Here is a 27,625-nt window from a genome sequence, read left to right as displayed (position 1 = left end):
CACCTTCTCTGCTTGTTCCCCAGTCACAGTGCACAGTCCGCGCAGTCCCTGGCTGGCAGGGTGATTTTTAGGTTAATTCTTAGGTCCTACCACCAGTCGTATATCTCCGAGCCGCCTGTATTGTCAGGGTCACTCAGTGGTGTACTTTGTTTTGACCCAGTCTTTCCAGAATTAGAACAAGGATCAAAGATATGGGTCCTAGGAAGGTGAGGCCAAAGATGAAAGGAGGAAGAATGGGTACTGGGGAAGGGAGTGAGCTGTGGCACTTGGGGTTTCTGTTAGAAGCAAGGGCAGATGAGCACACTGTTATGGGCTATTATTAGTGGGAATGTAGCAGCCCTGCTCACATTTTCAGTTTCCTTATACCAACTTCTCGTGTCCCACCTATTTCTGATTCTTCAGCCACATTTGGTAGTTTTTGCTAAGATTAACTGTCATTTTTTGCAGTAGATCTCTTGTTCTCCTTCCCTTCCCTCTCTCATGTGAGGAACAAAGTAAGATTTACCCAGAGAGGAGTTGGGGAGCCATTATAGTCCTTTCAAGAGATAGGGATATTCCCTGGACTTGACTGGGCATCTGAGCTTCACTTTGTTTTGAATTTCCCACAGGACCCTTCACCAGCAATGTGGGGCACACGTCTGCCCTAGATCAGATCGCACAAATACGGGCAATGTTGACAGCCATGCGGGATGAAGAAAACTCTCTCCGCAACAACCTAGGCATCTTCAAGATTGAGCAACCAGCCTCCAAGGACCTCCAGAACCTGGAGAAGGTGGCTTGCTGAGCTATGCCCTGTGGGAGCCAGGGATAAGGAACAGGAGACAGGAGAACGGGCCCTGAGGGCCTGGGAAGAACAGCCGGGACCAGGGAGATGGGCCCTTGAGGAGCTTTTCTTTCTTTCTTTTTTTTTTTCAAATTGGGGTAAAATTCACATAAGATAAAATTAACCATTTTAAATCTAGAATTCAATTGGCATTATTATATCAAAAATAATGTGCAACCATCACCACTATCTTGTTCCAGAACGCTTTCATCATCCCATATCCATCCCTGTTCTGCCTCCTCCCTCCTAGCCCTGGCAACTACTAGTCTACTCTCTGTCTCTATAGATTTGCCTGTTTTGAACATTTCATGTAAGTAGAATCATACAACATGTGGTCTTTTGTATCTGACTTCTTTCACTCAGCATAGCTTTCAAGGTTCATCTACACTGTAGCATGTATCAACTTAATTCTTCTCTTATGGCTGAATACTGTTCCTTTGTATGATGTACTATATTTTGTTTATCCATTTATCAGTTTATGGGTATTTGGATTGTTTCCACCTTTTGGCTATTGTGAATAGTGCTTCTATGAACATTTGTGTACAAGCATCTATTCGAGTCCCTGCTTTCAATTATTTTGGGTCTAAACCCAGGAGTGGAATTGCTGGGTCATATGGTAGTTGTATGTTTAACTCTTTGAGGAACTGCCAAACTTTTTCAAAGTGGCTGCACCATTTTACATTCTCACATGTCTTGTACAAGGGTTCTAATTTCTTTACATTCTTGCCAACACTTGTTATTTCTTTGTCTTTTATTTATTATAGCCATTCTAGTGGGTGTAAAATAGTATCTCATTATGGTTTTGATTTGAATTTCCTGAATGACTAATGATGTTGAGTTTCTTTCCAAGTGTGTTTGCTTCAGAAACTTTTAGGCAAGGGAGTGGAGAAAAAATGTGAATGAAGGAGACAGCTTTTTTATATGGAGGGAAAAACTTCTGAGAGTGAGAAGAACCAAGAGACAGAGCATCCATCAGGGAGGAAAAGGGCAAGAACCCTTAACTCTTGTCTCTCCTTTCTCCTCTTGGCCACGTAGGAGCTTGACGCTCTCCAGCAAGTCTGGGAGATCACAAGGGACTGGGAGGAGAACTGGAACCAGTGGAAGACTGGCCGGTTTCTGACCCTGCAGACAGAGGCAATGGAGACCATGGCCCATGGGCTGTTCCGCCGCCTCACAAGACTAGCAAAAGAGTACAAGGTGTGTGGAGAGAGAAGGTGGTCAGCAGGAGATAAACCTGCTGAGGAAGTGGCACTGTAGAGAAGAAATCGTTGGGCCTTCTGATGCTGCTTATTTTTCTCAGGACCGAAACTGGGAAATTATTGAAACCACTCGATCAAAAATAGATCAGTTCAAGAGGACCATGCCTCTCATCACAGACCTGCGGAATCCAGCCCTAAGAGAAAGGTGAATGAGGCTGCTTCTCCTCTCCTGGAGGGTGATCACTCTGCCTGCTGCAGTCTACTCCTTCACCTGGCTCTTTCAGTCCCTTCTCTTCCCCCCTTTGCAAAAATGCATCTTGAGGAAGCCTTCCCTAGGGGCTGCTACCGTCCTATTCCTTGCATTGTCATAGGCTATCCTGCCTTTGTGACAGCTGTTCTATGCCTCCGTCTGCTTTGCGTTTATTTTGTCTATGATGACTAAGGTCCCTAGGTGGTGGCAAATGGTTTATGCTCAACTACTCATGGCGTAGTGCCTAAGGCATTTGAATGCTAACCAGAAGACTGGAGGTTCAAACCCACCAGCCACTCCTCGGAAGGAAGGTTGGGCAATCTACTTCCATAGTGATATATTGCCTTGGAAACCCAAGGAGGGGTTACTATGAGTCGGACCTGACTCATTGGCAGTGCATTTGGTTTGGTTGGTTTACTCATCCAAAGGTAGGTGGTTCAAAGCTACCCAGGGATGCCACTGCAGAAAGTCTTAGCCATCTGATTCTATAAAGATTACAGCTAAGAAAACCCTATGGAACTTAGTTCTACTTTGTAACACGTGAGGTCACCATGAGTTAGAATTGACCCTCCAACAACAGCTTCATGATGGCTCAACTCTGTGTCTTTTGTTATGTAGAAGTTTTTATTTTTATGTAATCAACAGTATAACTTTCCTCCTTCATGGTCTTTGTTTTTGTGCCTTATTTAAGAAGATCTTCCCTATCCAAATCTATGATTATAGTCTCTCAATACTTTCTTCCAGTACTTTATAATTTTTTCTTTCAAGTTGAATTCTTTCAGTGCACCTGGAATTTATTGTATGATAGAGGAGGCATTTCAAACCATTGGGAAATATCAAGTATAATTAGCTGTTTTATAAATGGTGTATAACTTTTCTATTCATTTATGAGAAAAGAAGTATTTCTAATGTTTCTAATATTTCACTTTTAAGGATTATGTGGTTAACTATACCAATTTATTTGCTTAAGTTATGTAACCTCTCTAAGCCTTGATTTCCTCATCTATAAATGAAATAATAATTCCTGATTTATAGAGTTGTTGCAAGAATTAAATGTTTCATGTAAAGCACTTAGCTCAGTGTATGATCTGTAGGAATCCTGAAGTTCATTTAGTTATCATGTTTTAGTGTGCATATCTATCTTAAATCTCTCTCCAGAGCATCACCTCTTGGAGGGAGTCAACTTAATCTTTGTATTCTTCATAGGGCCTAAAATTGCATCTTGGAGTGTATTTAGTGACTCTCTGTTGAATCATGAATTAATAAATGCATGGGCATATAATATCCCAATGAGAGAAGGCATGGGGAGCAATGCTAATACTTCCCAGTAGACCTGGTGTCTGGCCTCCCGCTCAGACTTTCTGTCCCTGTCTGCAGGCACTGGGATCAGGTCAGGGATGAGATCCAACGGGAGTTTGATCACGAATCTGAGAGCTTCACCTTGGAGCAGATTGTGGCACTTGGGATGGATCAACACGTGGAGAAAATCGGGGAGATCTCTGCCTCGGCAACCAAAGAATTGGCTATAGAATTGGTATGGCAAGATGCTTTTCTACACTTTCCTACTTTTTAAGGCTCTGGAGCAGAGGCTTTCAATTTTTCCTCATTCAAGAGCCTCTTCCATCCCCTGTTTACTACGGGCCTAAATATCTCATTGCTTTGTCCACCAATTTCTCCCCACAGGCATTACAGAACATTGCCAAGACCTGGAGTGTGATCCAGCTAGACATAGTGCCCTACAAGGACAAGGGCCATCACCGACTCAGGTAGAGAGCAGCTCAGGGTTCCAGGAGAGGGAGCAATGTGTGACCTGGGATGTGGAATAGGGACCAAGTTATGGCAGCTGGGAATGGACTGTGACTTTGACTCCTTCCACCTCAGAGGTACAGAAGACGTATTCCAGGCACTGGAAGATAACCAGGTGTCTCTGTCCACCATGAAGGCATCTCGTTTTGTCAAGGCCTTTGAGAAGGATGTAGACCACTGGGAACGCTGCCTCTCCCTCATTTTGGAGGTTATCGAGATGGTGCTCACAGTGCAGCGTCAGTGGATGTACTTGGAGGTCAGGATGCAGAGCCAAGCTCTTCCTATAGCCTGTTCCCACTCTCTTATTTGCTTATGACCTCAATTTCTGTCCTGCTGTTCAACACCTTTTCCGACCTCTAAGATCACTCTTCTTCTAGAACCCAGGCATCTTTTTATTAATTTTCACTTTAAATTCCTTCCCTGATAAGCCTTTGTTCTTTTTCCCAGATTTTCATTTTATTCTTCCTTCTTTGAACCAGATACCTGGCCTCTCAACCCAACTTTCCTTCTACAGCTTCTAATGCTCCTTATGTTCTACTGAACTGTTATCTCCAGTCTGGGAGCAGGGGGCAGAGAGTGGAAAGCATGTGAAAACATTCTTGCCCCAATTCTTGATTCCTCAGAATATCTTCATGGGAGAGGACATCCGCAAGCAGCTGCCCAGTGAATCAGCCTTGTTCGATGAGGTCAACACCACCTGGAAAGCCATCACGGACCGGATGAGCAAGGACAACAATGCTCTCCGGAGCACACACTACCCAGGTCTGGACTCCATGGCCTCTGGCCCCGACGGAGCCCATTTGGTGCTACGTATAGGTGACGTCATAACCACGTGCTTCATTTATCGAAAGCTGGAACGTTACATCTGGCTGTCATAACACCTCCCATCACAATTACCAATTATAAGCATTAAGTAATAATTCAGCTAATTAAATTCAACACATATAATAGTTAAGAGCATTGGATATGGAATCCCACAGACTTGAATTCAAAATCTGACTCATTAATTCCTTGCTGATTGTATGAGCTTAGACAATTTGCTTCCTCTAAACTAAAGTTTCTTTGTGTGCAGTAAGGGGGTAATGGTAGCTATTTCATAGGATTTTTGTAAGGATTGTAAAGGAGCATATAAGACTCACAGTACACTGTCTAGTATAAATTAAATGCTCAATTAATGGCACTGTGCCTTAGAAAGCCCTGACTGAGGAATTGCTCTTCTTCCTTGATATTAGTACATTAAATGGGATAATGCACATAAGTGAAATAATACGTATAAAGTACTTACCACATTACCTGGCACATAGTAATTTATACATAATACGTATAAAGTACTTACCACATTACCTTGGCTACTATTAGCTATTGTTATTATTATACTGGCATTAATTAGGTTATCAAACTAACTAGTCTAACTATGGGGACCTAAGGGAGGAGGGAGACAGGGACAGAATGGAGTGGTACGCAGAGTGAGGGCTGACTGACTACGGTGAAGAGTCAGGGAGTCGGGTTGGTGATACGCACCCAGAATGGTGATCCTGAGGAGAAAAGTTTTGACAAGGAGTATGGAGGACTTCTTTATTTTACTTCAGGACAGTCAAACAATTTTAAACATTTAGATAAAATGTAGGTGTTAGGCTATGCAATGTTGAGTGACATGTATTTTATAAATAATATTCGAGGTAATTTAAAAAATTATTGTTGTTGTTGTTGTTACGTGCTGTTGAGTCGGACCCGACTCATAGTGACCCCTCCTTGGGTTTCTGAGGCAGTATCACTACGGAAGTAGATTGCCCCATCTTCCTTCTGAGGAGTGGCTGGTGGGTTTGAACTGCCAGCCTTCTGGTTAGCAGTCAAGTGCCTTAAGGCACTATGCTACCAGAGCTCCCAAAATTGTATTTTGGAATAACTTCCAAGCGAAGCCATAAAAACAGCTATCCCTTTGTTGAACACACAAAATAAATCCATCTCACCCACTGCTACTGAGTCTTCTTGTGGTCTCCAGGGGTTAATTAGGTGGTCATTCAAAGGTTAGCAGTCAAATGCCTTAGGCGCTACACCACAAGAACTGCAATTTGCATGGTCATCTTTTAGCTCCTAGTCTAGTGTTCTTTTTGCTTTGTTGTGAGGATCACTGGCAATCTTAGTTGTTGTAGCCCTCTTTTATTGTGTGCACATGATACATAGTTAAATTTAATGATCTAACTTGGATTGTGTAAGTATAGAACAGTCTCTGATTTTCAGAAGCTCTTGGGATGACCAGCAGAGCACCAAGTGCAGAATGAGACTGTTTATTCCAAAAACTGTTAGGAAGTATAGTTAAAGTAATTAAATCATGTATAACCAAATAAATAAATAAATAAAACAACTGCAATTGAGTCTATTCCAACTCATAATGACCTTACAGGATAGGGTAAAACTGCCCCACAGGGTTTCCAAAACTGTCAATCTTTGCAGAAGCAGACTGCCTTATCTTTCTCCTATGTAATGGCTGGTGGATTTGAACTGCTGGCCTTCTGGTTAGCAGCTGAGTGCCTTAACCACTGCTCTACCAGAACTCCTTGAAATCAGTATAATGCATACTTAATGTATAGTGATATATCAAATGTATAATATATATATTTATAGTGATTTATGGAAAATTGGGGGCACTTCTCTGCTTCTGAAAACTTATATGACAGTCTGTACCCCCAAATTCAAGAGATGGCGAAGTAGATCTAGTTGGGAACTCTAAATGTACTCAGAGCAGAGGTAGAAGGGTCTTCAAATGACACTCATTGCTTTTTTTCCTAGGCCTCTTGGACAAATTGATAGAGATGAACACAATCCTGGAAGATATTCAGAAGTCTCTGGACATGTATTTAGAGACCAAGCGCCATATTTTCCCCCGCTTCTACTTCTTGTCCAATGACGACCTCCTGGAGATCCTGGGCCAGTCTCGCAACCCAGAGGCTGTGCAGCCACACCTCAAAAAATGCTTTGACAACATTAAATTGCTGAGGATCCAGAAGGTCAGTAGAGGTGGCCATGATGGGTGGAGGGCAGGGAAAGGGTGGTGATGTCCAGGCATTCAGGGCTTTGGAGGAGCTCATACCTTCTCAAAAGGAGAGGAATATTATTTAGTGATTCTGGGTTATCATGGGATAGGACTTTTTAGAATTGGTAAAGTCAGGAAAAGAGAGGAGCAGAAGTTACCCTGAAAAGGCCCCAGTGCTCTCTATAATTGACTGATACCAAAAGTGGGCAGGGTGGGCCATTATAGCTTCTCTTTTCTACAGGTTGGGGGGCCCAGCAGCAAATGGGAAGCTGTGGGAATGTTCTCAGGTGATGGCGAGTATATTGATTTCCTCCACTCAGTACTTTTGGAAGGGCCTGTGGAGGTGAGTTGTGACAAGGGCCTAAGGACCAATCTGATTCTCCTTGTATTAGACAGTTCACTTGGCTCAATGAGGAGAGAACATCTGTGAATGGACCTTAGGAGTTTTTCTTTTCCCCTCCCACCTGCCATTCCTGGAAATTACAGCCTCTGCATTGGACCTATGTTTCCTTCTGAAAATCAGCAGTCTGCCTTTTAGCCTCTGTTTCCCTCAGGAGCTCAAGCTACCTGTTGCCCAGTTCCTACTTCTTGGGTCCAAACCCCTAGAGTTTTATTTCCTAAGTACCTTCCTTCTTGGGAATCTTGTCTCTGGGACTGAGGCTAAGGTGTCCTGTTCTCTTTGCTTCCCCAGTCCTGGCTAGGTGATGTGGAACGGACCATGAGAGTGACCCTGCGAGACCTTCTCCGGAACTGCCGCCTGGCCCTCAAGAAGTTCCTTAACAAGAGGGACAAATGGGTGAAGGAATGGGCTGGCCAGGTGAGTTGGGATCAATAGAAATGGAATAAAAAAGATAGAGCTGAAAGGGTCAGAACTTTGGCTCTCACAAAACACAAGCTTCTCGACTCCCTTCTGGGCTTTGGCCCCAGTACCCTACATCCTGGACTTTTAGCTTCTGACCTTAGCCATGTGCCCATCCTTCAGAGCAGATTAAGCACACCGGGAGGGGCCTGGAAGAAACTAGGATTCGGGAGCTGGGCTGTGTGCGCGGCCAACCTCTCATCTGCCTCACATGACCCAGATGGTGATCACGGCCAGTCAGATTCAGTGGACAGCTGATGTCACCAAGTGCCTTCAGACAGCTAAGGAGCGAGGAGACAAGAAAATCCTCAAGGTCATGAAGAAGAAGCAGGTGGGGTGCCCTACAAGTATGAGACTGGTTTGGAGTTAGAGTTGGAGGGAAAGAGCTAAGTGGAGTCAGAATTAGAGATGAACTAGTAGAAAAGTGTCAGAAGTCCAGTGAGATGCTGATGTGGGTGTTTTATGATCATATTAGATGTGATGGTAAGTTCATTGGATGGCAGGACACAACATAAAGACACTTGGATGGATAGAAAGGCAGATTTGTTTTTACTTGCAGCTCCAAAGAGACATGCAGGGCCATACAGGGTGTTGTACTCAGGGATAAGATAACAGCAAGCTGGAGTTTTAGGAGACGCCTTGCATATGGCAAAAAAAAAAAAAAAGTAGATTAGCTAGGTTTTGGGGGCTTCATGTGGACTGGATATTTTGAATAATTCTGCAGGTTTCAGGGCATAGGGGTTGTCCCTAATTGTTTGGTACCTTGTTGTTTGCCTCTAGGACAATTAGGGCAGGTGCACAGTGGCCCTGGAGTGTGAGAATCTGATAAGGAAAGTGGTTGGAGTATGGACTTAATCAGCTGCTCAAGAAAGGGATCAGCCTCTAGCCAAGGCCTCAAAACTGGGTCAAGACAGCATTTGTGAAATATATTACAATCTGTGTCAGGAATTAAAATGGAATTGGGATAGCATTGAGGTTGAAAGTAGTGTGATATTGGAATGAGGTAGGATTATGCTTTGGTTGCATTGCATTGCTCCATCTTTCCTCTTCCCCATTGCCTCATTCCATAGGTGTCAATACTGAACAAGTATTCAGAAGCCATCAGGGGGAACTTGACCAAGATCATGCGGCTGAAAATAGTGGCTTTAGTAACAATAGAAATTCATGCCCGGGATGTGTTGGAGAAGCTTTATAAAAGTGGCCTCATGGATGTCAGCTCCTTTGACTGGCTCAGCCAACTTCGGTTCTACTGGGAGAAGGTGCAGCTGTGAGAACTCCCCACTCACCTACCTTAAAATCAATCTTAATGCTTCAATTATACTCAAATTCTCTAAATACAATATCTTAACCCAACCCTTATTCCTATCAGTACCCTAATCCATTTCTTAGCTCTGTTTCAAATCTCCTAAATCAGGAATGGCAAGTAATTTTTCTAATCAGTGCTCACTATGGGTGTCATTGACCCTTGATCAGGACTCAGAAAGACTCCTGGCAGCTGCCACCAATGGATTGGAGTGGGCATGCATTATGAAATCTATTCTCCATCTTTTCCATAAACAGTTCCCTCCTTCTAACTCTAAAAGTGAACTCTTAGTTTTCTAACTATAACCTCCCCTGCCATCTCTAAGGGAGCTCTGGTGGTGTAGTGCCTAAGGTATTTGACTGCTAAGTAGAAGGCTGGCAGTTCAAACCCACCAGCCACTCCTGAGAAGGGAGATTGAGCAATCTACTTCCATAGTGATACCGCCTCGGAAACCCAAGGAAGGGTTGCTATGAGTTGGATCCGACTCGACGGCAGTGAGTTTGGTTTTGGTTTGGTGACATCTCTAAGCCCTACTCTTAGGCATTTTCCCACTCTAACTCTTCCTCTATGTCCTCCTCTCTCTTACTTGCCCTGTTTCCTAGGATCTTGATGACTGTGTGATCCGCCAGACCAACACACAATTCCAGTATGGTTATGAGTACTTGGGTAACTCTGGCCGGCTTGTCATCACTCCCTTGACAGACAGGTGTGCTATGTGGGATGAGCCAGGTGGTGGGGGTAGGGCAGCAAATGCTGAGAGAAGGATTCCAGGAGTGACACAAGTCCTATTCTCAATTCTCAGGTGCTACATGACACTGACCACAGCATTACACCTACACCGAGGGGGCTCTCCCAAAGGCCCAGCAGGCACAGGAAAGACTGAGACTGTCAAGGACCTGGGCAAGGCCCTTGGCACATACGTCATTGTGGTTAATTGCTCAGAGGGCCTGGACTATAAATCCATGGGCCGAATGTACTCAGGCCTGGCCCAGGTCAGTATCCTGCCACCCTGTTCCAGAAGCTCCTTAAATATCCTTTAGTCTCAGAAAATCAACTGAACCTGAATCTGGTTCAGTGCTTCGCAGTTTACAACATTGCATTGCTTCAGTTAATTTTTACAGTTGGGGAAGTCCCTTCATCTCCCTGATCTTCACTTAGCGGTATGAAAAACTGGTGGATTAGGATGAGATTAAATAAGATAATGTATATAAACTGTCTGGCACATGATAGACACTCAATATATACAAATTCCCTACCTCAGTCTCTTCTTCACCCAGACTTTGCCCCTGTCTGGTGGAAAACTCTCACCAGAAACTACAATTATGCTACTCTGGTGCCTCCTCCTACCCATTTTGGAGGCTGATTCACCTATTAAAACATTTTAAGGAAGATATCCTAGCTATCTAAGGAGCTCTGGTGGTGCAGTAGTTAAGGTATTCAGCTGCTAACCAAAACGGTTGGTGGTTCAAACCCACCAGCCACCCTGGGAGAGAGATGAGGCAGTCTGCTTCTATAAGGATTTACAGCCTTAGGAAAAAAAAAAAAAAAAACAGGTCTACAGCCTTGGAAACCCTATGGGGCAGTTCTACTCTGTCCTATAGTTTCACTATAAGTGGAAATCCACTCAATAGCAGTGGGTTTTGTTATCTTAGCTATCTAGTGCTATGGTAACAAAAATACTGCAAAAAGGTGGTTTTTAAAGAACAGAAATTTGTTTTCTCACAGTTCTGGAAGTTAAAAATCCAAATCAGGGACTTGGCTGTGTTGATTTCATCCTTATCAGTAGCCTGGGCATTCCTTGGTTCCTTGGCAATCCTCATATGGCATCTATCTTCCCTTGTCTGCTTCTGAGTCTTTTCTGCCTTTTATATAACTAAGAAGTGATTAGGTTTAGGATACATCCTACACTGGTATGGCTACATTAACATAACAAAGAAAACCCTATTCCCAAACAAGATTATACACACAGCTACTGTTGTTGTTGTTATGTGCCCCAGAGTCGGACCCACTCACAGCGACCCCTCCTTGGGTTTCCGAGGCAGTAACACTACGGAAGTAGATTGCCCATCTTCCTTCCGAGGAGTGGCTGGTGGGTTTGAACCGCCAGCCTTCTGGTTAGCAGTCAAGTGCCTTAGGCACTATACTACCAGAGCTCCCACACACAGCTATAGGGGTTGGAATTCTAATGAACATTTTGGGGAGTACACAATTCAGTCTGTAACAGAAGGGTGTGTTCACTCCTTGGAGAGAACAATCATGGGAAAAAGAAAGGCTGTTTATGCACAGGGAGACAGCTCCAGGGGCAGGAGTGCATGCAGGGATGGACACTGGGAAGAGGAAACTATGGGGAGGAAGTGGGAGGGGAGCTGTTGCATTGTGGTAAATTGTGGTCAATGTCAGGAGACAAAGTGTATGTGAACTGCTGTATGGAAAGTAAATTTGCTCTGTAAATTTTCACCCAAATTACAAAAAAAAAAAAAAAACCAGAAGGGTATGTTACTTAAGCTTCTAGTTTCTCCCTATCCTGGGTACTTCCCTTATTCCCAGTGACTCTGACACCCTCCCTGCAGACTGGAGCCTGGGGCTGCTTTGACGAGTTCAACCGCATCAACATAGAAGTGCTGTCAGTGGTGGCCCAGCAGATCCTATCTATCCTCTCGGCTTTGGCTGCTAGTCTCACTCGTTTCCATTTTGAAGGTTTTGAAATAAATCTAGTATGGTCCTGTGGGATCTTCATTACCATGAATCCTGGTAAGGAGCAGGGAGTAGATAGAGCTTCTAGGTGAAGAACTGGGTGTCCAGGGCAAATAGAGTATCTCCCCCTCCCACATCAGTATATTTAGCTACATGAAATCTGGCTAAAGACAAGGGTGAGAGAAGGATTAAAAGTATAACTTTCTGGAAGAAGAGGAGGAAATCTTACTGTTCTGACTTAATGATAAAGGGATTAATAACCACTTATGTGTGTATAGCAAGGAGCACTGGTGATGCAGTGGTTAAAACTCTTGACTGCTAACCTAAAGGTCAGCAGTTCCCACCATCCAGTCCTTGGGAGAAAGATGAGGCAGTCTGCTTCCGGAAAGATTCACAGCCTTGGAAACCTCCTGGGGCAGTTCTACTCTGTTCTCCAGGGTTGCTATGAGTGTAATCAACTTGATGGCAGTGGGTTTGATTTTGTTTTTGTGTATATATGTAGCCCCAGGTCCCTGGTGGCCCGAATGATTAATAGCTCAACTATTAGCTGAAAGGTTGGCAGTTTGGACCCATCCAGAGGTGGTGCAACAATTAATGCTCTTGGCCTGGCAATCTATTTCTGAAAGGCCACAGGCTTGAAAACCCCGTGGAGCAGTTCTGCTTTGCACACACAAGGTCTCCATGGCTTGATGACAACCAATAACAACAAGACTATCTCCCAGAGTTCTGATCTGTCTACTATTCCTTTTGCAGAATGGGAATAACTCTCCAAAGTACAGGACCTAGGTACTCTCATTACTGTCCACAGGAATAGCGCTGGAGAAGGGTCTAGGGTAGAAAAGACATGAGAAAAGATTTAAGTACTGAAAAAATCAGAGAAACAGCCAGGATTTCTATTAGGACTGCAGTAGAGTTATACATAGGACTTGGAGAGATGGGAAATCAACAGTTCTGTGATTTGAGTTTGAAACAGGGCCACAAGAAAGTAAGGAGAGCACCAGAGATAGGAAAGCAGACCAAAGTGGAATGAGTCGATGAGAAAGAAAGCCATCTTAGAATTGGAAATAGAGAGAAATCTCAGATTTGAACTTAGAGATAGAGCTAGGGTTGGGGAAAGTAGGACTGGGTGGGAAGTGGGTCTTTGGGAAGCAAGTCAAGATGAAGAAATATATGGATTCTAAATTAACGGCACTTTTTTTTTCAGGCTATGCTGGTCGCACCGAGCTTCCTGAAAATCTTAAATCCATGTTCCGTCCGATTGCCATGGTGGTGCCTGATTCTACCCTTATTGCAGAAATCATTCTCTTTGGGGAGGGCTTTGGCAACTGCAGGGTATTACTATAATCCTTTTCTCTAATTATTTTATTTCCCCTTCCACTATTATTCCCTGGACAGAGGAGCACCTTAAAGTCCTCCCAATTAACTTATCCTACTAGGAACTTACACTGATGTCAGTAGGAGGCAGAAGATTTAAGAGGAGAGAGGTTCTTTTCTTTAGGATTGTCCATAAAGCACCTCCTAGGTACAGAGAGCTCCCAACTGGTTCAAAATGATTCAATAATTTCCATCATAAACAAGGGCTTTGTATGTGTTGTGTAGCAATCAAATGTATTGCCCTAGTGCCTGGGGCATTTGACTGCTAACCAGAGACTGGCAGTTCAAACCCACCAGCCACTCCTCGGAAGGAAGGGTGGACAATCTACTTCCGTAGTGATACTGCCTCAGAAACCCAGGGAGGGGTCACTATGAGTCGGATCCAACTCGACAGCAGTGAGTTTGGTTTGGTTTGGTTTTTGGGAGCAAAGAGCTGTGCCCGTCAAAGATGGTGGCTGACCATTCTGCTTTGAATGGGTGCTACATTCCAGAGTCCTGGCCTTAACATTGCCCTCCAGAAGTCCTGCTACAGTCCTTCCTCCTGGAAGTTTCAGGAGCCTGATGCAGCTAAATTGGATTATCGGCAGGATGCTGGAAAGCAGCATACATTCAAAGCAGCAGGGTTGACCACCATCTTTGAGTGACGCACAGCTGTTTGTTTCCTACTTGGGTCAAAAAACCACGGGCAACAGATTTTGGTTGCTATGCAGGGTGTACGCAGCCCTTGTTTATGACAGCAATTACTGAACCTTTCTGAAACCCTGCCTTATAGCAGTCTCTGGGTGGTGCAACAGTTAATGCTCTCAGCTGCTAACTGAAAGGTTGACAATTCAAGTCTGCCCATAGATGCTTCAAAAGAAAGGCCTGGTGATCTACTTCCAAAAGATCAGCCATTGAAAACCCTGTGGAGCACAGTTCTACTCTGCTACATCTGAAGTCGTTATGGTTGGAATTGACTCAAAGGCAGATGGTTTGGCTTTAGCTGCTTAGAGTCACAGTCCCTAGCTACTGGTATTTGTTACTGTCCCAAGATGAATCAGAGGAATTGTGGGGAGATAGCTATTTCTTCCTCTGTTTTGGTTCCCTAGATTCTGGCCAAGAAGGTGTACACTCTTTACTCACTGGCTGTGCAGCAGCTTTCCAGACAGGACCATTATGACTTTGGCCTACGTGCCCTCACTTCCCTCCTGCGCTATGCTGGCAAGAAGCGCCGCCTACAGCCAGATCTGACTGATGAAGAGGTGAATCAAGTACACAGACTTTGGAAGTTTTTCTGGTTCCTACTTTCCCCAAATTGGGATTCCCTTCTGCCTTGTCTCCTGGGTTGCTTTAGTTGCCTACCTGATGCATTGCTAAAGTCTAATTCTGGTGTATCTATTATTCATAGCTCCTTCCCCTAACCCTTTGGAGAAGAAGGGCCTAGTGAATACTTAGGCCCTGGTTCCACAAGCCTGAGACTCTGTCTTTTCCCATCAAGGTTCTGCTGCTGTCAATGAGAGATATGAATATTGCCAAGCTAACTTCAGTCGATGTGCCACTATTCAATGCCATTGTTCAAGATCTATTTCCCAGCATTGAACTGCCTGTCATTGACTATGGAAAGGTATTTGTTCTTTAATACTCTCTCTAATCAAATATGTAAGGGTGGATTTGGGAACAGCCTTTGTTCCATTCACTAACTATGATTTTTTTGTTGTTGTTGTTAATTATTATTGTGATTTGGGTGTGAGTTTACAGAGCAAATTCATTTTCCATACAGTGTTCATACACATTTGATTTCATGACAGTGACTGCAATTTTCCACAATGTAACAGCTCTCTTCCCACTTCCTCTCTGTAGTTACCTCTTCCCTGTGTCCTTCTTTCCTATGCATTCTTGCCCCCTGAGCTAACTCCCTGTGAAAATATTGCCCTTCTATTCTCCCATGATTGATAGTTCTAAGGAGTATATCTACCTGATGTAAATGTCCACCCAATATGCCTGTCTGTTGTTTGGCTGGAAGCCACAGGAGTAAGTTTAATTCCAGACTTGAAGGATAACTAGGGCCCATAGTCTTGGGGGTCTCAACAGGCTCTGTCAGACCAGTAAACCTGGTCTTTTTTTTTTCCCCACCTTTTTTATGATTTTGAGTTTTGTTGCACCTTGTTCTCCCACTCTATCCAGGATCTCTTGCACTGATTCCTTTCTGAGTGGTTGACAATGGCAGTAGCTGGGCACCATCTAATTCTGGTCGCATGGTCATATAGGCTGAGGTTCGCATGGTCCACTAGTCCTTTGGACTAATTATTTCCATGTATCTTTGGTTTACTTCATTCTTATTTACTCTGGACAAGTTGCATCTAGATGGCTGCTTGCAAGCTTTTAAGACCAGTTGCTACTCACCAAAGTAGGTTGTAGAACAATGTTTTTGTGTAGTATGTTATGCCAATTGAGCTTGATGTCCCCTGTGACCATGGTCCTGAGCCTAGGTCCAACAACTTGCACCATCAGGGTGGTTAACTATGCCTAAGAAGTTATCATAACTTTGCCTCCTGTTAGTGCTAGTTATATGGACATTCTTATAGCACATACAAATATGTATGCAGAGATATCACCTGCCAACCTTATGTATGGTCATGGGTATGTTCCCTTTTGTCTAGATATACCTGATCATTCAGCCTGTCTATGGATCTATTTACCTGTAGATTAATGTTTGTTATCACTGATAACGTATGTGTAAAAGGTTTGTCTTTGTTGTCTGTCCTCTTGTGCACCTCTCTATGTCTTTCTTTTCCTTAGTGTTATTGTGTTGGTCACTTGCTTTTGGTATATTGCCTTTCCCTTACCCAAATCAATACTTGTCTCAACCTTTCTAGCAGTGTCACTAGCTATGATTTTGAGTAAGACAGTTAACATCTGTAACTTCCTTATCTATAAAGTGATAGGCTGTTGTTAGTTACTGAAAAGTAGATTCTGGCTCATAGCGACCCCATGAGTGAATAATAGAACTTCTTCAGAACTTCTCAAGGCTGTGACCTTTTTGGAAGCAGGTCACCAGGTTTGGCTCCTGAGGTACCACTGTGGGTTCAAAGTAACAGCCTGTTGGCTCATGGTCAAGTGGTTAACTATTTGTGCCACTGCAAAAAAGATGTGGGAGCATCATCCTCACCTAACCTCTAACTTCACCCGGGGTAGACAGAGTCACCATCAGCAGCCCAAGGCTTATTCCTATGGGGCCAGACATGCTACCACCCTCCGGACTTTTTATCAATTCTGAGACTAACTGTCCTTCCCAAGGTACTCACTACTTCTCTGCTGGGTTCAATAATTCATTGCAGTGACCACACAGAACTCACAGACAATACTCATGATTATTAGGTTTGTTAAGGAAGTAACAGGCTACAATTCAAGTTCAGGAGCATGCTCAGGACACAGTTCTTTGGTCAGGTCAGTTTCCCCTCTGCTATGACCTCAGGCATGTCTCTCTGGCCCGTGGCCTCTTGGCCTGGCCTCTGCCCTGCTTGGGCAAGTGTTACTAAGCTCTTTTAGTCCTGCCAACAAATACATCTAGGTACACCCCACTCTGCCAGCAAGCCTCCTGCCCAAAGGCACTCAGCTTTCTTGCTCTGTGAGCTGGCAAGCCCACTGCTCTGTCTCATGCCTCTTGGTTCCACTGCTGCCATCCCTGAGCTGGTCGTCTCTGCTGGTTGTCTCTGCCGTCTTTTTGCCAAGGAAGTACAGCATAGGGATCTTGGTTCCAAGGACATGTTCCACTCCATCTCTGGCTCTTCTCTCTTGATGACAGTGAGAGCCCTCCTTCTGCCTGTAAGAGGGCTTGTTTCAAGCCTAGCAGAATGACAAAACTCACCAATCCCCACGTTAGAGTTCCGTACTCTTGTTTGTGTGGTCCTACCCCCACAAATGTGCCATGTACCTTATTTGCATTACTCACAAGCTATCCAATTCCCTTAGATTTGCAGTTCCACCCAGTAATCTTGTGGGAGTCATAGAGACCATGGTGAGGAGAGCCATACCAAGTAATTCACTGTACCACAGCCACTAAGGGACTATAAAATGGTATAGACCTATTCAAACATTCTACTCTCTGACCACAGCTTCCTGCCCCCTTGACTCAGCTGCTCAAGTGCTTCTACTCAACAGTTCCTTGACTTCATTAAGACCTCTAATCCATTGGCCTTTTCACTTTCCCTGTATCCATTAGCCCTCTCCTGCTTCTACTTTCCTCCTCATTCAGGGAGTTTTGAAGAGAGACAAATAGGAGTTATTTGAAATGCGAGAACAGTGGAATAGAAGGAAGGAAAGAAGGGTTTTAGAAAGTGAAGGAACTTTTCTTCTTTGGCAATATGACAGTCTAGATACTGTAGATGAGCCTTTCAATTTAAACTACTACAAAATATAAACTACTTCTCTTATGATGCATTGCTGAGTTGGCAAGAAAGAAAGAATTCTGGGGTGAGGAGAAGGAATAAAAACATGAACTCTGGGAGGTAAGTGAATGTCAAATCTGGCTTTCTCCCTAAAAAATTTGTTGAACTTAAGGCACAGGAGTTAGGAGATAAAGCCTAGGGGCAACCCAAGCTTGACAGTATAACAGGAAGCCTCTGTATAGACCTCAGTCTACAAGGGAAAAATACTCTGAGTAGATGGGAAAAAAAGCTGCACCCCCACGTAGAAGGGCATATATAATAAAGAATCTTGCTTACCTTGAGCTTTGATGGTGGCAAAATCTTTTTTCTTTTTATTGTGATTTGAATGAAGATGTACAAAGCAAATTCACTTTCCATACAGCAGTTCACATATACTTTGTCTCATGACATTGACCACAGTGTACCATAATGCAACAGCTCCCCTCCCACTTCCTCCCCATAGTTAGATGGTGGCAAAATCTTCTTCTTCTTCTTTTTTTTTTTTTTTAATTGTGATTTGGGTGAAAATTTACAAAGTAAATTCACTTTCCATACAGCAGTTCACATACACTTTGTCGAGGAGAGACCCATTGCTGCAGATGATGGCAAAATCTTCTTTGAGATTTCCTAACCATGAGCCAACTCACATGTGTTTTATGGCCATGATTTTTCCCGTGTAATCCAAAAAACCCCTCAAGGTTAGAATTTCTACTGTATAATCCAGAAAACCCCAAGCTTAGAATTTAATTTTCAGTATTTCCAAGTTGGAAGTATCTCCCAGGTGACTGGCAGAGAATGCAAATGATCTCTGGAGAATGCAACTTTGACCTCAGCAGACAAAAAAGACTTCCCACAGTTTTACCTAGTCCAAGGAAAGTGAGCAGCTCATGGTCAAAAATCATGAAGCAGACAATAGAAGCCTGTCCACAAAGACGTCAGATGATGCAACTATTAGGCACTGAATGAAGCAAAGAAGAGCAAAAAGAATGAAGAAAACCAAAAAGGCATGGAAACAATTACTCCTAGTGACTGGTACACCATGTGATGCACAGCCTATACGACTATGAGACCAGGAGAACTAGATGGTGCCCGGCTACCACTGTCAACCACTCAGAGGGAGATCTATGTAGGAGATCCTGGATAGAGAGGGAGAACAATGTGGAACAAAACTCAAAATCATATTGAAAAAATAAAGGGAGGGACAAGGTTTGCTGGTCTGATAGAGCCTGATGGAATCACTGAGACTATGGCCCCTAGCTGCCATTCAGGTCTGGAATTGAACCCACACCTGTGGCCTCCAGCCAAACAAAAGGCAGGGATATGAGTTGAACATTTACCTGAGGTAGATACACTCCTTGGAGAGAACAATCATGGGAGAAAGAAGGGCTGTTTATGCACAGGAAGACAGCTCAAGGGCCAGGAGTGCATGGAGAAGTGGACACAGGGAAGAGGTAACTATCGGGAGGAAGTGGGAGAGGAGCTGTTGCATTGGGGTAAATTGTAGTCAATGTCATGAGACAAAGTATATGTGAATTGCTGTATGGAAAGTGAATTTGCTCTGTAAATTTTCACCCAAATCCTGATTAAAAAAAAAAAAAAACTTAATAAAAAAAAAGAAAATGGATTCCTGAAAGCACCATCCTGATAGCAATCAGCCCTGTGGCCATCCCCAAGGCTGGGTCAAGTGTCCTTCTGATTTTTCCTACAAAAGCCTGAAATAAGAACCCCAAACTAGCTTTCGGAGGGGAAATTCTGAGTTGGAGGGGATCAACAAAGAGTTTGAGGCAATCAGTGCAGTGAAATGATACCTTACTTGTCCTTAAAACTTAGCAGAAAATACTCTCATTTTGAACAATGACATTGATGAGATGGAATTATTTCTCAAAGTGAAAGAAAAACGTTAAATTGAGATCAAATGACTGTTCCTGTTAATATTGACTCTATGTTACAAGCTTTGAGGTTGGACAAAGAGTCGAGAGGAAAAAAAAGTAGTCTTGAGAATTATGGGTGGAAACTACTCACAGTATGGCTACTGAGGTCAGGGTTGAGAGATTTCTGAAGTTCGAGATTCACCTTAGAGACAACGGAGATATTTGTTACATGAACAAATGTTAAATAAGTATAATTATGGTTTATGGCACTGATGGTTTCTGAATGAACTGTATAATTGTATATGAATTAAATCTCTATTTGAAAAAAAAAAATGAGATACCATCTGATCTCAGCAAAAATCACAAAGTTCAACAAGGCAGAAAACAACAAATGCTGGTAAGGGTATGGAGAGATGGGAACTCTCGTACATTGCTGGTGGGACTGTAAAATGGTACAGCCACTGTGGAAGACGGTATGGTGCTTCCCTAAAAAGTTAGAAGTAGAAATACCATTGGATTTAGCAATCCCAGTACTAGGTATGTATCCTAAAGTAGTGAGAGCCAGGACACAAATAGATAATATATACACCCATAGTCACTGCAGCACTATTCACAATAGAAAAGAGATGGAAATAACCTGTCTATCAACAGCCTAGATAACCAGGCTATGGTACATACACACAATGGAATACTAAGCAACATTAAACAATAATGAAGAATCCACGAAACATCTCATAATATGGATGAACTTAGAGGACGCTGTGCTAAGTGAATAAGTCTATCACAGAAGGACAAATATTGCATGAGACCACTATTACAAAAAGTCAAGGAAAGGTTTACACGTGGAAGGAAACTTTATTTGTTGGTTACCAGGCATGGGAGGGAAGAGGAGGAAAATCATATGGAAAAATGATTGATATATATTGATAGCCAGGTAAGAGACACATACTGATTTGGGCGAAAAGGCAATATACCGAAAGTAGGCGACCAGTACAATAACACTAAGGAAAAGGAAGACGGGGGAGATGCACAAGAGGTACAAACAGCAAAGGTAAATAGTGTTACACACACAGTGCTACATCATCAGTAATAAGAAACTTTAATCTATGAGTGCATACATAGGCAGACAGACAAGATGATCGGGTAGACAAAAGAAAACATACCCATGACCATAAAAGATTTGGCAGATGTTGTTTCCACAAAATATTTGTGTGTGCTATAAAAATCTCTCTCTAAACATATATGATAGCGCTAATAAGGGGCAAAGTTACCATAACTTCTTAGCCACAATCAAACGCCTTGCGGGACTGAGTTGCTGGGCCTGTGAGCTCGGGACCACGGTGGAGGGGCAATAAGCTCAACTGGTATAACATAGACACAAAAACATTGTTCTCTGTCCTGCTTCGATGAGTAGCAACTGGGGTCTTAAAAGCATGTGAGCAGCCATCTACAATGAAACAATTGGTCTCTGTTTCTCTGGAGCAAAGAAAAGTAAAGAAAATCAAAGATCCATGAAAACAATTAGTCCAAGAGACTAATGGACCATGGTAACCTCATCCTACAGGACCCTGAGACCAGAACTACATGGTGCCTGGCTACCACTGCCAGTGTCTTAGAAAGGGATCAAAATTAGAGATCTTGGATAAAGTGGGAGAAAAATGTGGAACAAATCTCAAAATCATAAAAAGACCAGGCTTACTGATCTGATAGGAGCTTTGGTAGTGTAGTGTCTAAGGCATTTGACTGCTAATCAGAAGACTGGTGGTTCAAACCCACCAGCCGCTCCTCAGAAAGAAGATTGAGCAATCTACTTCTGTAGTGATACCGCCTCGGAAACCCAAGGAGGGGTCGCTATGAGTCGGGTCCGACTCGATGGCACATAACAACAACAACAACAACAACAACATCTGATCTGATAGAGACTGGTGAAATCCCTGAGACTCTGGCCCTTAGTCACCCTTCAGGCCTGGAATTGAACTCACTCCTGTGGTTTAAGTTTCAGCCAAACAATAGACAGGCCTACTAGGTGAACAATTGCACCAGGAAAATGCATTCTTTACAACAATCAACTGGGAGATCAAAAGGGCACTATTTGCAAAGGGAGATAGCTCAGAGGCCAGGCATGCGTAGGAAAGAAGGATACAGGGAAGTAACTACAGGGAGGAAGTGGGAAGAGAGCTGTTACATTGTGAGGAATTGCAGTCAATGTCGTGAAACAAGATGTGTATGAATTGCTGTATGGAAACTGAATCTTCTCTGTAAACTTTCACCTAAATCACAGTAAAAAGTTAAGAAAAATCTGCAGAGCTGAGGATATAAGTTTCCAAAATTAAAGGGTCCACAAAAGATCTATGACCAACATAGCACAATGGATAAAATCAATCCTTACTAAGGGCCCATCACTGTGAAATTTAAAAACACTAGGACAAGGAGAAATTTTAACACACTTCCAGAAAGGATTTAAAAAAAGAGGTGACATAGCAAAGATCAAGAATAAGAATGTTGGACTTCTTAATACCAATATTGAATCTATAAATAATAAAGAAGTCTTCAAAATTCTGAAGGAAAATTTCTAACCTTGAATTCTATACCCAGACAACCTGTCATGTAGGAGACAAGATCAAAGACATTTTCAGACATGCAGACTGCTCAAAAAACAAAAAGAAAACACTTCCATTGTATTCTATCTTAGAAAGCTAGTAGAGGGTGTGCTCTATCAAAATGCAGGAGCATATCTGAGAAAGAGGAAGATAGAGACAGAAAATTCAGTACAAGGGAGGGGCCAAAGTAATTCTTAGAATGATGGTTGTACATTGGGTGAAGAGAGAAACCAACCCTGGTTGGAGCAAATCTGAAGGCTTCAAGAGTACTTCTTTGAGATGAAGAAATAGATACCTGATGTAAGCATTTTGAGAGATTGACTCAATCAGCAGGAAGTTTGAAGTTGGATTATATAAGTCTATTAAAAACTAAGCAAACAAACATACAGCCACTATTAAGCCCCAGAGAAAACAAAAAGGGTGTGTAGGAAAGAAACAATAATTATAGCGTACATTGACTACAGTACCCACTCCCACTGCCACGTACTTGGTTCTGACTCATAGCCACCTTATAGGACAGAGTAGAACTGCCCCTTCGGGTTTCCAAGGCTCTAACGGTTAACAATGGTCCCAAACTATTTAAATTGTGTGCCATTCTGAGTAACTGTGATGAAATCTCGCACTGTCCCAATCCGTCCAGGAGCCGCTTCCTCTTACTCTGCTGGGCAGAAGCCTGGAAAACACAGTTAGGTGAGCACAGCAGCACCTTGCTCTGCCGGAGTGCAGTGTGGTTGATGCTGCCCACCCGAGGCCGCCTGGGTAGCTGTCATAGGTGTGTATAGGAAAAAACATAGTATATATAGGGTTTGGTGCTATCCACAGTTACAGGCATCCACTAGGCGGTTTTGGAACACATCCCCTGAGAATAAGGGGATTTACTGTAATATATTTGTAGTATGTTTTGTTATCATAACACTTAGTGCTTACAAGAGACATACCTAAAATATCTTTATTTTTTCAAAACAAAAAAGACAAAAGATTGAGAGTCAGAAGTAGAAAAGATACACTGCACAAATAATAATCAAAAGAAAGCTGGGCTAGCAATATCGGCAAAATAGTTTTAAGGCAAAAAGCATTAGTAGACATAAAGAGGGTCACTTCATAATATAAAATGGTCAATTCACTTTGAAGATGCAAGAATTCTAAATCTGGATGCACCTAATAATGTAACCTTAAAATAAATACAGCAAAATTTTGCAGAATTAAAAGTAGAAAAATAGTAGAGATCTTAACATATTTCTCTCAGTAACTGATAGAACAGACTAAAAATCAGTGAGAATATAGAAGATTTGGAAAATACAGTTGTCAATTTTGATTTAATAATAGACATCTGTAGATCATAATTGAAGAATAATTATTCTTTACAAATGCACATAGAACATTTAAGAAAATTGGCTATCTAAAGGCCATAAATCTGCCTCGAATATTTCAAAGGAGTTTTTCAGACCCCATTTTCTGATCAAAATGGTGTAACTATACCAATAATCAGATAAGGACAAATTTAGAACAAAAGGAAATATTAAAGGTAAAGGGGGATATTTCATAATGATAAATGGGTCAATCCACAGAAAGATATAACAATTCTAAATTTATATGAACTTAATAATATAGCTACAAAATACATAGAACAAAATTGACAACACTCAATGGAGAAATAGATAAATCTAAAATCCTAGTGGGAGATTTTGACATACTTTTCTCAGAAACTGATAAAGCAAGCAGACAAAAAATTTATAGATACAGATTTGAATTCTTTTAAAAGATTTGATCTGACACATGTAGAACCCCGCATCCAACAACTGCAGATGCACATTCTTTTCAAGCACACATGGAATGTTTACCAAAATTGACCACATACTGGAATATAAGTACATTTGAAATCATAAATTTAAAATGATCCAAATTACAGAGAGGATATCTGACCACAATAGAATTAACCTCGAAATCAGTACCAAATATAATTAGAAAAACCCCAAATGTTTGAAAATTAAGTAATATAATTCTAAATAATTCATGGGTCAAAGAAGATATTCATTAGAAAATATTTTAATTGAATGAAATAGAAAATATGACATATTAAACTGATGGTATGTGTGTACCAGCACAACTAATTCCCAGGTAACAGAAAGAAGTAGGAATGGTGAGGCCTTTTAGTGGCGTTGTGAGATACAAGCAAAGATCTTGCATCTATTTGAAATTGTTGTTGTTGCTAGGTGCTGTTGAGTTGGCTACAAATCACAGCCGCCCTATGTATAACAGAACAAAGCACTACCCAGTCCTACACCAGTCTCACAATCCTTGCTATACCTGAGCCCATCGTTGCAGCCACTGTGTCAGTCTATCTCGTTAAGGGCCTTCCCCTCTTTCATCGACCCTCCACTTTACCAAGCATGACATCCTTCTCCAGGGAATGGCCCCTTCTGGCAACATGACCAAAGTAGGTCAGATGAAGTCTGGCCATTTTCGCTTCTAAGGAGCACTCTGGCTGCACTTCGTCCAGGACAGATTTGTTGGTTCTTTTGGCAGTCCATGGTACTTTCAGTATTCTTCAGCAACACAACTCAAAAGCATCAACTCTTTTTCGGTCTTCCTAATTCATTATCCAGTTTTCACAAACATATGTTGTTGTTGTTGTTATGTGGCGTTGAGTCGGACCCGACTCATAACAACGCCTCCTTGGATTGCTGAGGCAGTATCACTACGGAAGTAGATTGCCCAACCTTCCTTCCGAGGAGTGGCTGGTGGGTTTGAACCACGAGCCTTCTGGTTAGCAGTCAAGTGCCTTAAGCACTATGCTACCAGAGCATGTGAGGCAACTAAAAATGCCATGACTTGGGTTAGGCGCACCTTAGTCTTCAAAGAGACATCTTTGCTCTTCAGCACTTTAAAAAGGTCTTTTGCATCAGATTTGCCCAGTACAGTACATCGTCTGATATCTTGACTGCTGCTTCCATTGGTGTTAATTGTGGAACCAAGTAATATGAAATCTTTGACAACTTCAATCTTTTCTCCATTTGTTGTGATACTGGTTATTGGTCCAGTTGTGAGGATTTTTGTTTTCTTTATGTTAAGATGTAATCCATACTGCAGATTGTAGTCTTTGATTTTCATCAGTGCTTCAAGTCATCCTCACTTTCAGCAAGCAAAGTTGTGTCTCAAGTTGTTAATGAGTCTTCCTCCAATCCTGATGCTATGTTCCTCTTCATATAGTCCAGCTTCTCAGATTATTTGCTCAGATTGAATAAATATGGTGGAAGGACACAATGCTGAAGCACTCCCTTCCTGAATTTAAACCATGCAGTGTCCCCTTGTTCTGTTCAAATGACAGCCTCCTGGTCTACATGCAGGTTCCTCAAGTAGCACAACGAAGTGTTCTGGAATTCCTGTTATTCTCAATGTTATCCATAATTTGTTAAGATACACAAAATCAAATGCATAGTCAATAAAACACATATAAACATCTCTCTGGTATTTTTTGCTTTCAGCCAAGATCCATCTCACATCAGCAATGATATCCCTCGTTCCACGTCCTCTTCTGAATCCAGCTTGCATTTCTGGAAGTTCTCTGTCAATATACTGCTGTAATTGTTTTTGAATTATCTTCAAGATTTTACTTGTGTATGATATTAATGATATTGCTTGATAATTTCCACATTCTGTGGGATCACCTTTCTTTAGATTGGGTACAAATATGGATCTCTTCTAGTCAGTTGGCCAGGTACCTGTCTTCCAAATTTCTTGGCATAGACGAATGAGTGCCTCCAGCATGGCATTCGCTACACTGTTTGTTGAAACATCTTGATGGGTAGTCCATCAATTCCTGGAGCCTTGTTCTTTACAAATGCCTTCAGTGCAGCTTCAACCTCCTCCTTCAAAACCATTGGTTCTTGATCATATGTCACCTCCTAAAATGGATGAACATCAACCGATTCTTTTTGGTACAGTGACTCTGTATATTCCTTCCATCTTCTTTTGATGTTTCCTGCATTATTCAATATATTGCCCATGGAATCTTTCAATATTGCAACTCAAGGCTTGAATTTTTCTTCAATTCTCTCAGCTTGAGAAATGCCAGATATGTTCTTCCCTTTTGGTTGTCTAACTCCAGGTCTTTGCACATTTCATTATAGTAATTGGCTTTGTCTGCTCGAGCTGCTCTTTGAAATATCTTCTGTTCAGCTCTTTTATCCTGTCGATTCTTCCATTTGCTTTAGCTACTTGACATTCAAGGGCAAGTTTCAGAGTCTCTTCTGGCATCCATTGTGGTATTTTCTTCCTTTCCTATCTTTTTAATGACTTCTTCCTTTCTTCGTGGATGATGTTCTTGATGTCATCCCAAAATTCCTCTGGTTTTTGGTCATTGGTGTTCAATGCATCAAGTCTATTCTTCTTCTTCTTCTTCTTTTTTTTCAAATCTATTCTTTAGATGATCTCTAAATTCAGGAGGGATGTAATCAAGGTCATATTTTGGCTCTTGTGGACTTCTTTTAATTGTCTTCAGCTTCAACTTGAACATGCATGTGAGCAGTTGATGGTCTGTTCCACAGGCCTTGTTTTGGCTGAAGATAGTGAACTTCTCCATTGCTTCTTGCCACAGATGTAGTCAGTCTGATTCCTGTGTATTCTATCTGGCAAAGTCCACATGTATAGTTGCCATTTGTGTTGTTGAAAAAAGGTATTTGTGACGAATAAGTCATTGGTCTTGCAAAATTCTATCATGCTATCTCCAGTGTTATTTCTATCACCAAGGCCATATTTTCCAACTACCAGTGATTCTACTTTGTTTCCCACTTTTGCATTCCAATCACCAGTGATAATATAACACATCGTGATTGAATATTTGGTCAATGTCAGACTGCAGAAGTTGGTAAAAATCTTCCATTTCCTCATCTTTGGCTTTGGTGGTTGGTGCATACATTTGAATAAGAGTAGTATTAACCAGTCTTCCTTGTAGGTGTATGGATATTATCCTATCTATCTAACCATTTTCCCTTCCCTCCCCTCCCATTCCTGGTAACCAACAAAGAACATCTCTTTCCATATATAAACCTTTCCTTGACTTTTTAGAATAGTGAACTAATGCAATATTTTTCCTTCTGTGTTTGACTTATTTCACTCAGCATAATGTCCTCCAAATTCATCCATGCTATCCAGTGTTTTATGGATTCTACATTATTATTTAGGGTTGCATAGTATTCTATCATGTATACGTAGCATAATTTAGTTATCCATTTCTCCACTGATGGACAGTTAGATTGCTCCCATCTCTTTTTTATTGTGAATAGTGCAGCGATAAACATGGGTGTGCATATATCTATTTGTGTCCTGGCTTTTGCTTCTAGGATATATACCTAGTAAAGGGATTGCTGAATCAAATGGTATTTCTAACTCTAAATTTTTTTTTTT

General features: G+C 42.0%; 1 protein-coding gene across 1 annotated transcript in view; it reads left to right on the top strand.

Annotated features, from left to right (window-relative positions):
• DNAH2 (dynein axonemal heavy chain 2) overlaps positions 1-27,625 on the top strand; it is a 194,813-nt gene that overhangs the window by 75,896 nt on the left and 91,292 nt on the right. Inside the window, exons 21-38 of the mRNA XM_007952352.1 lie at positions 609-772; positions 1,859-2,020; positions 2,124-2,227; positions 3,650-3,806; positions 3,956-4,038; positions 4,154-4,334; positions 4,702-4,840; positions 6,869-7,086; positions 7,354-7,455; positions 7,804-7,929; positions 8,192-8,302; positions 9,042-9,230; positions 9,877-9,980; positions 10,077-10,266; positions 11,845-12,025; positions 13,173-13,300; positions 14,431-14,583; positions 14,820-14,945. Coding sequence (XP_007950543.1) covers positions 609-772; positions 1,859-2,020; positions 2,124-2,227; positions 3,650-3,806; positions 3,956-4,038; positions 4,154-4,334; positions 4,702-4,840; positions 6,869-7,086; positions 7,354-7,455; positions 7,804-7,929; positions 8,192-8,302; positions 9,042-9,230; positions 9,877-9,980; positions 10,077-10,266; positions 11,845-12,025; positions 13,173-13,300; positions 14,431-14,583; positions 14,820-14,945 — 2,618 coding nt within the window. The remainder of the gene's footprint in view (positions 1-608; positions 773-1,858; positions 2,021-2,123; positions 2,228-3,649; positions 3,807-3,955; positions 4,039-4,153; positions 4,335-4,701; positions 4,841-6,868; positions 7,087-7,353; positions 7,456-7,803; positions 7,930-8,191; positions 8,303-9,041; positions 9,231-9,876; positions 9,981-10,076; positions 10,267-11,844; positions 12,026-13,172; positions 13,301-14,430; positions 14,584-14,819; positions 14,946-27,625) is intronic.

This window comes from Orycteropus afer, unplaced genomic scaffold (genome assembly GCF_000298275.1).
Source record: "Orycteropus afer afer isolate SDZICR_OR568_19922 unplaced genomic scaffold, OryAfe1.0 scaffold00330, whole genome shotgun sequence".
Classification (NCBI taxonomy): domain Eukaryota; kingdom Metazoa; phylum Chordata; class Mammalia; order Tubulidentata; family Orycteropodidae; genus Orycteropus; species Orycteropus afer.
The sequence above is the reverse complement of the archived record's forward strand: the minus strand, read 5'-3'. Positions and strand labels throughout refer to the sequence as shown.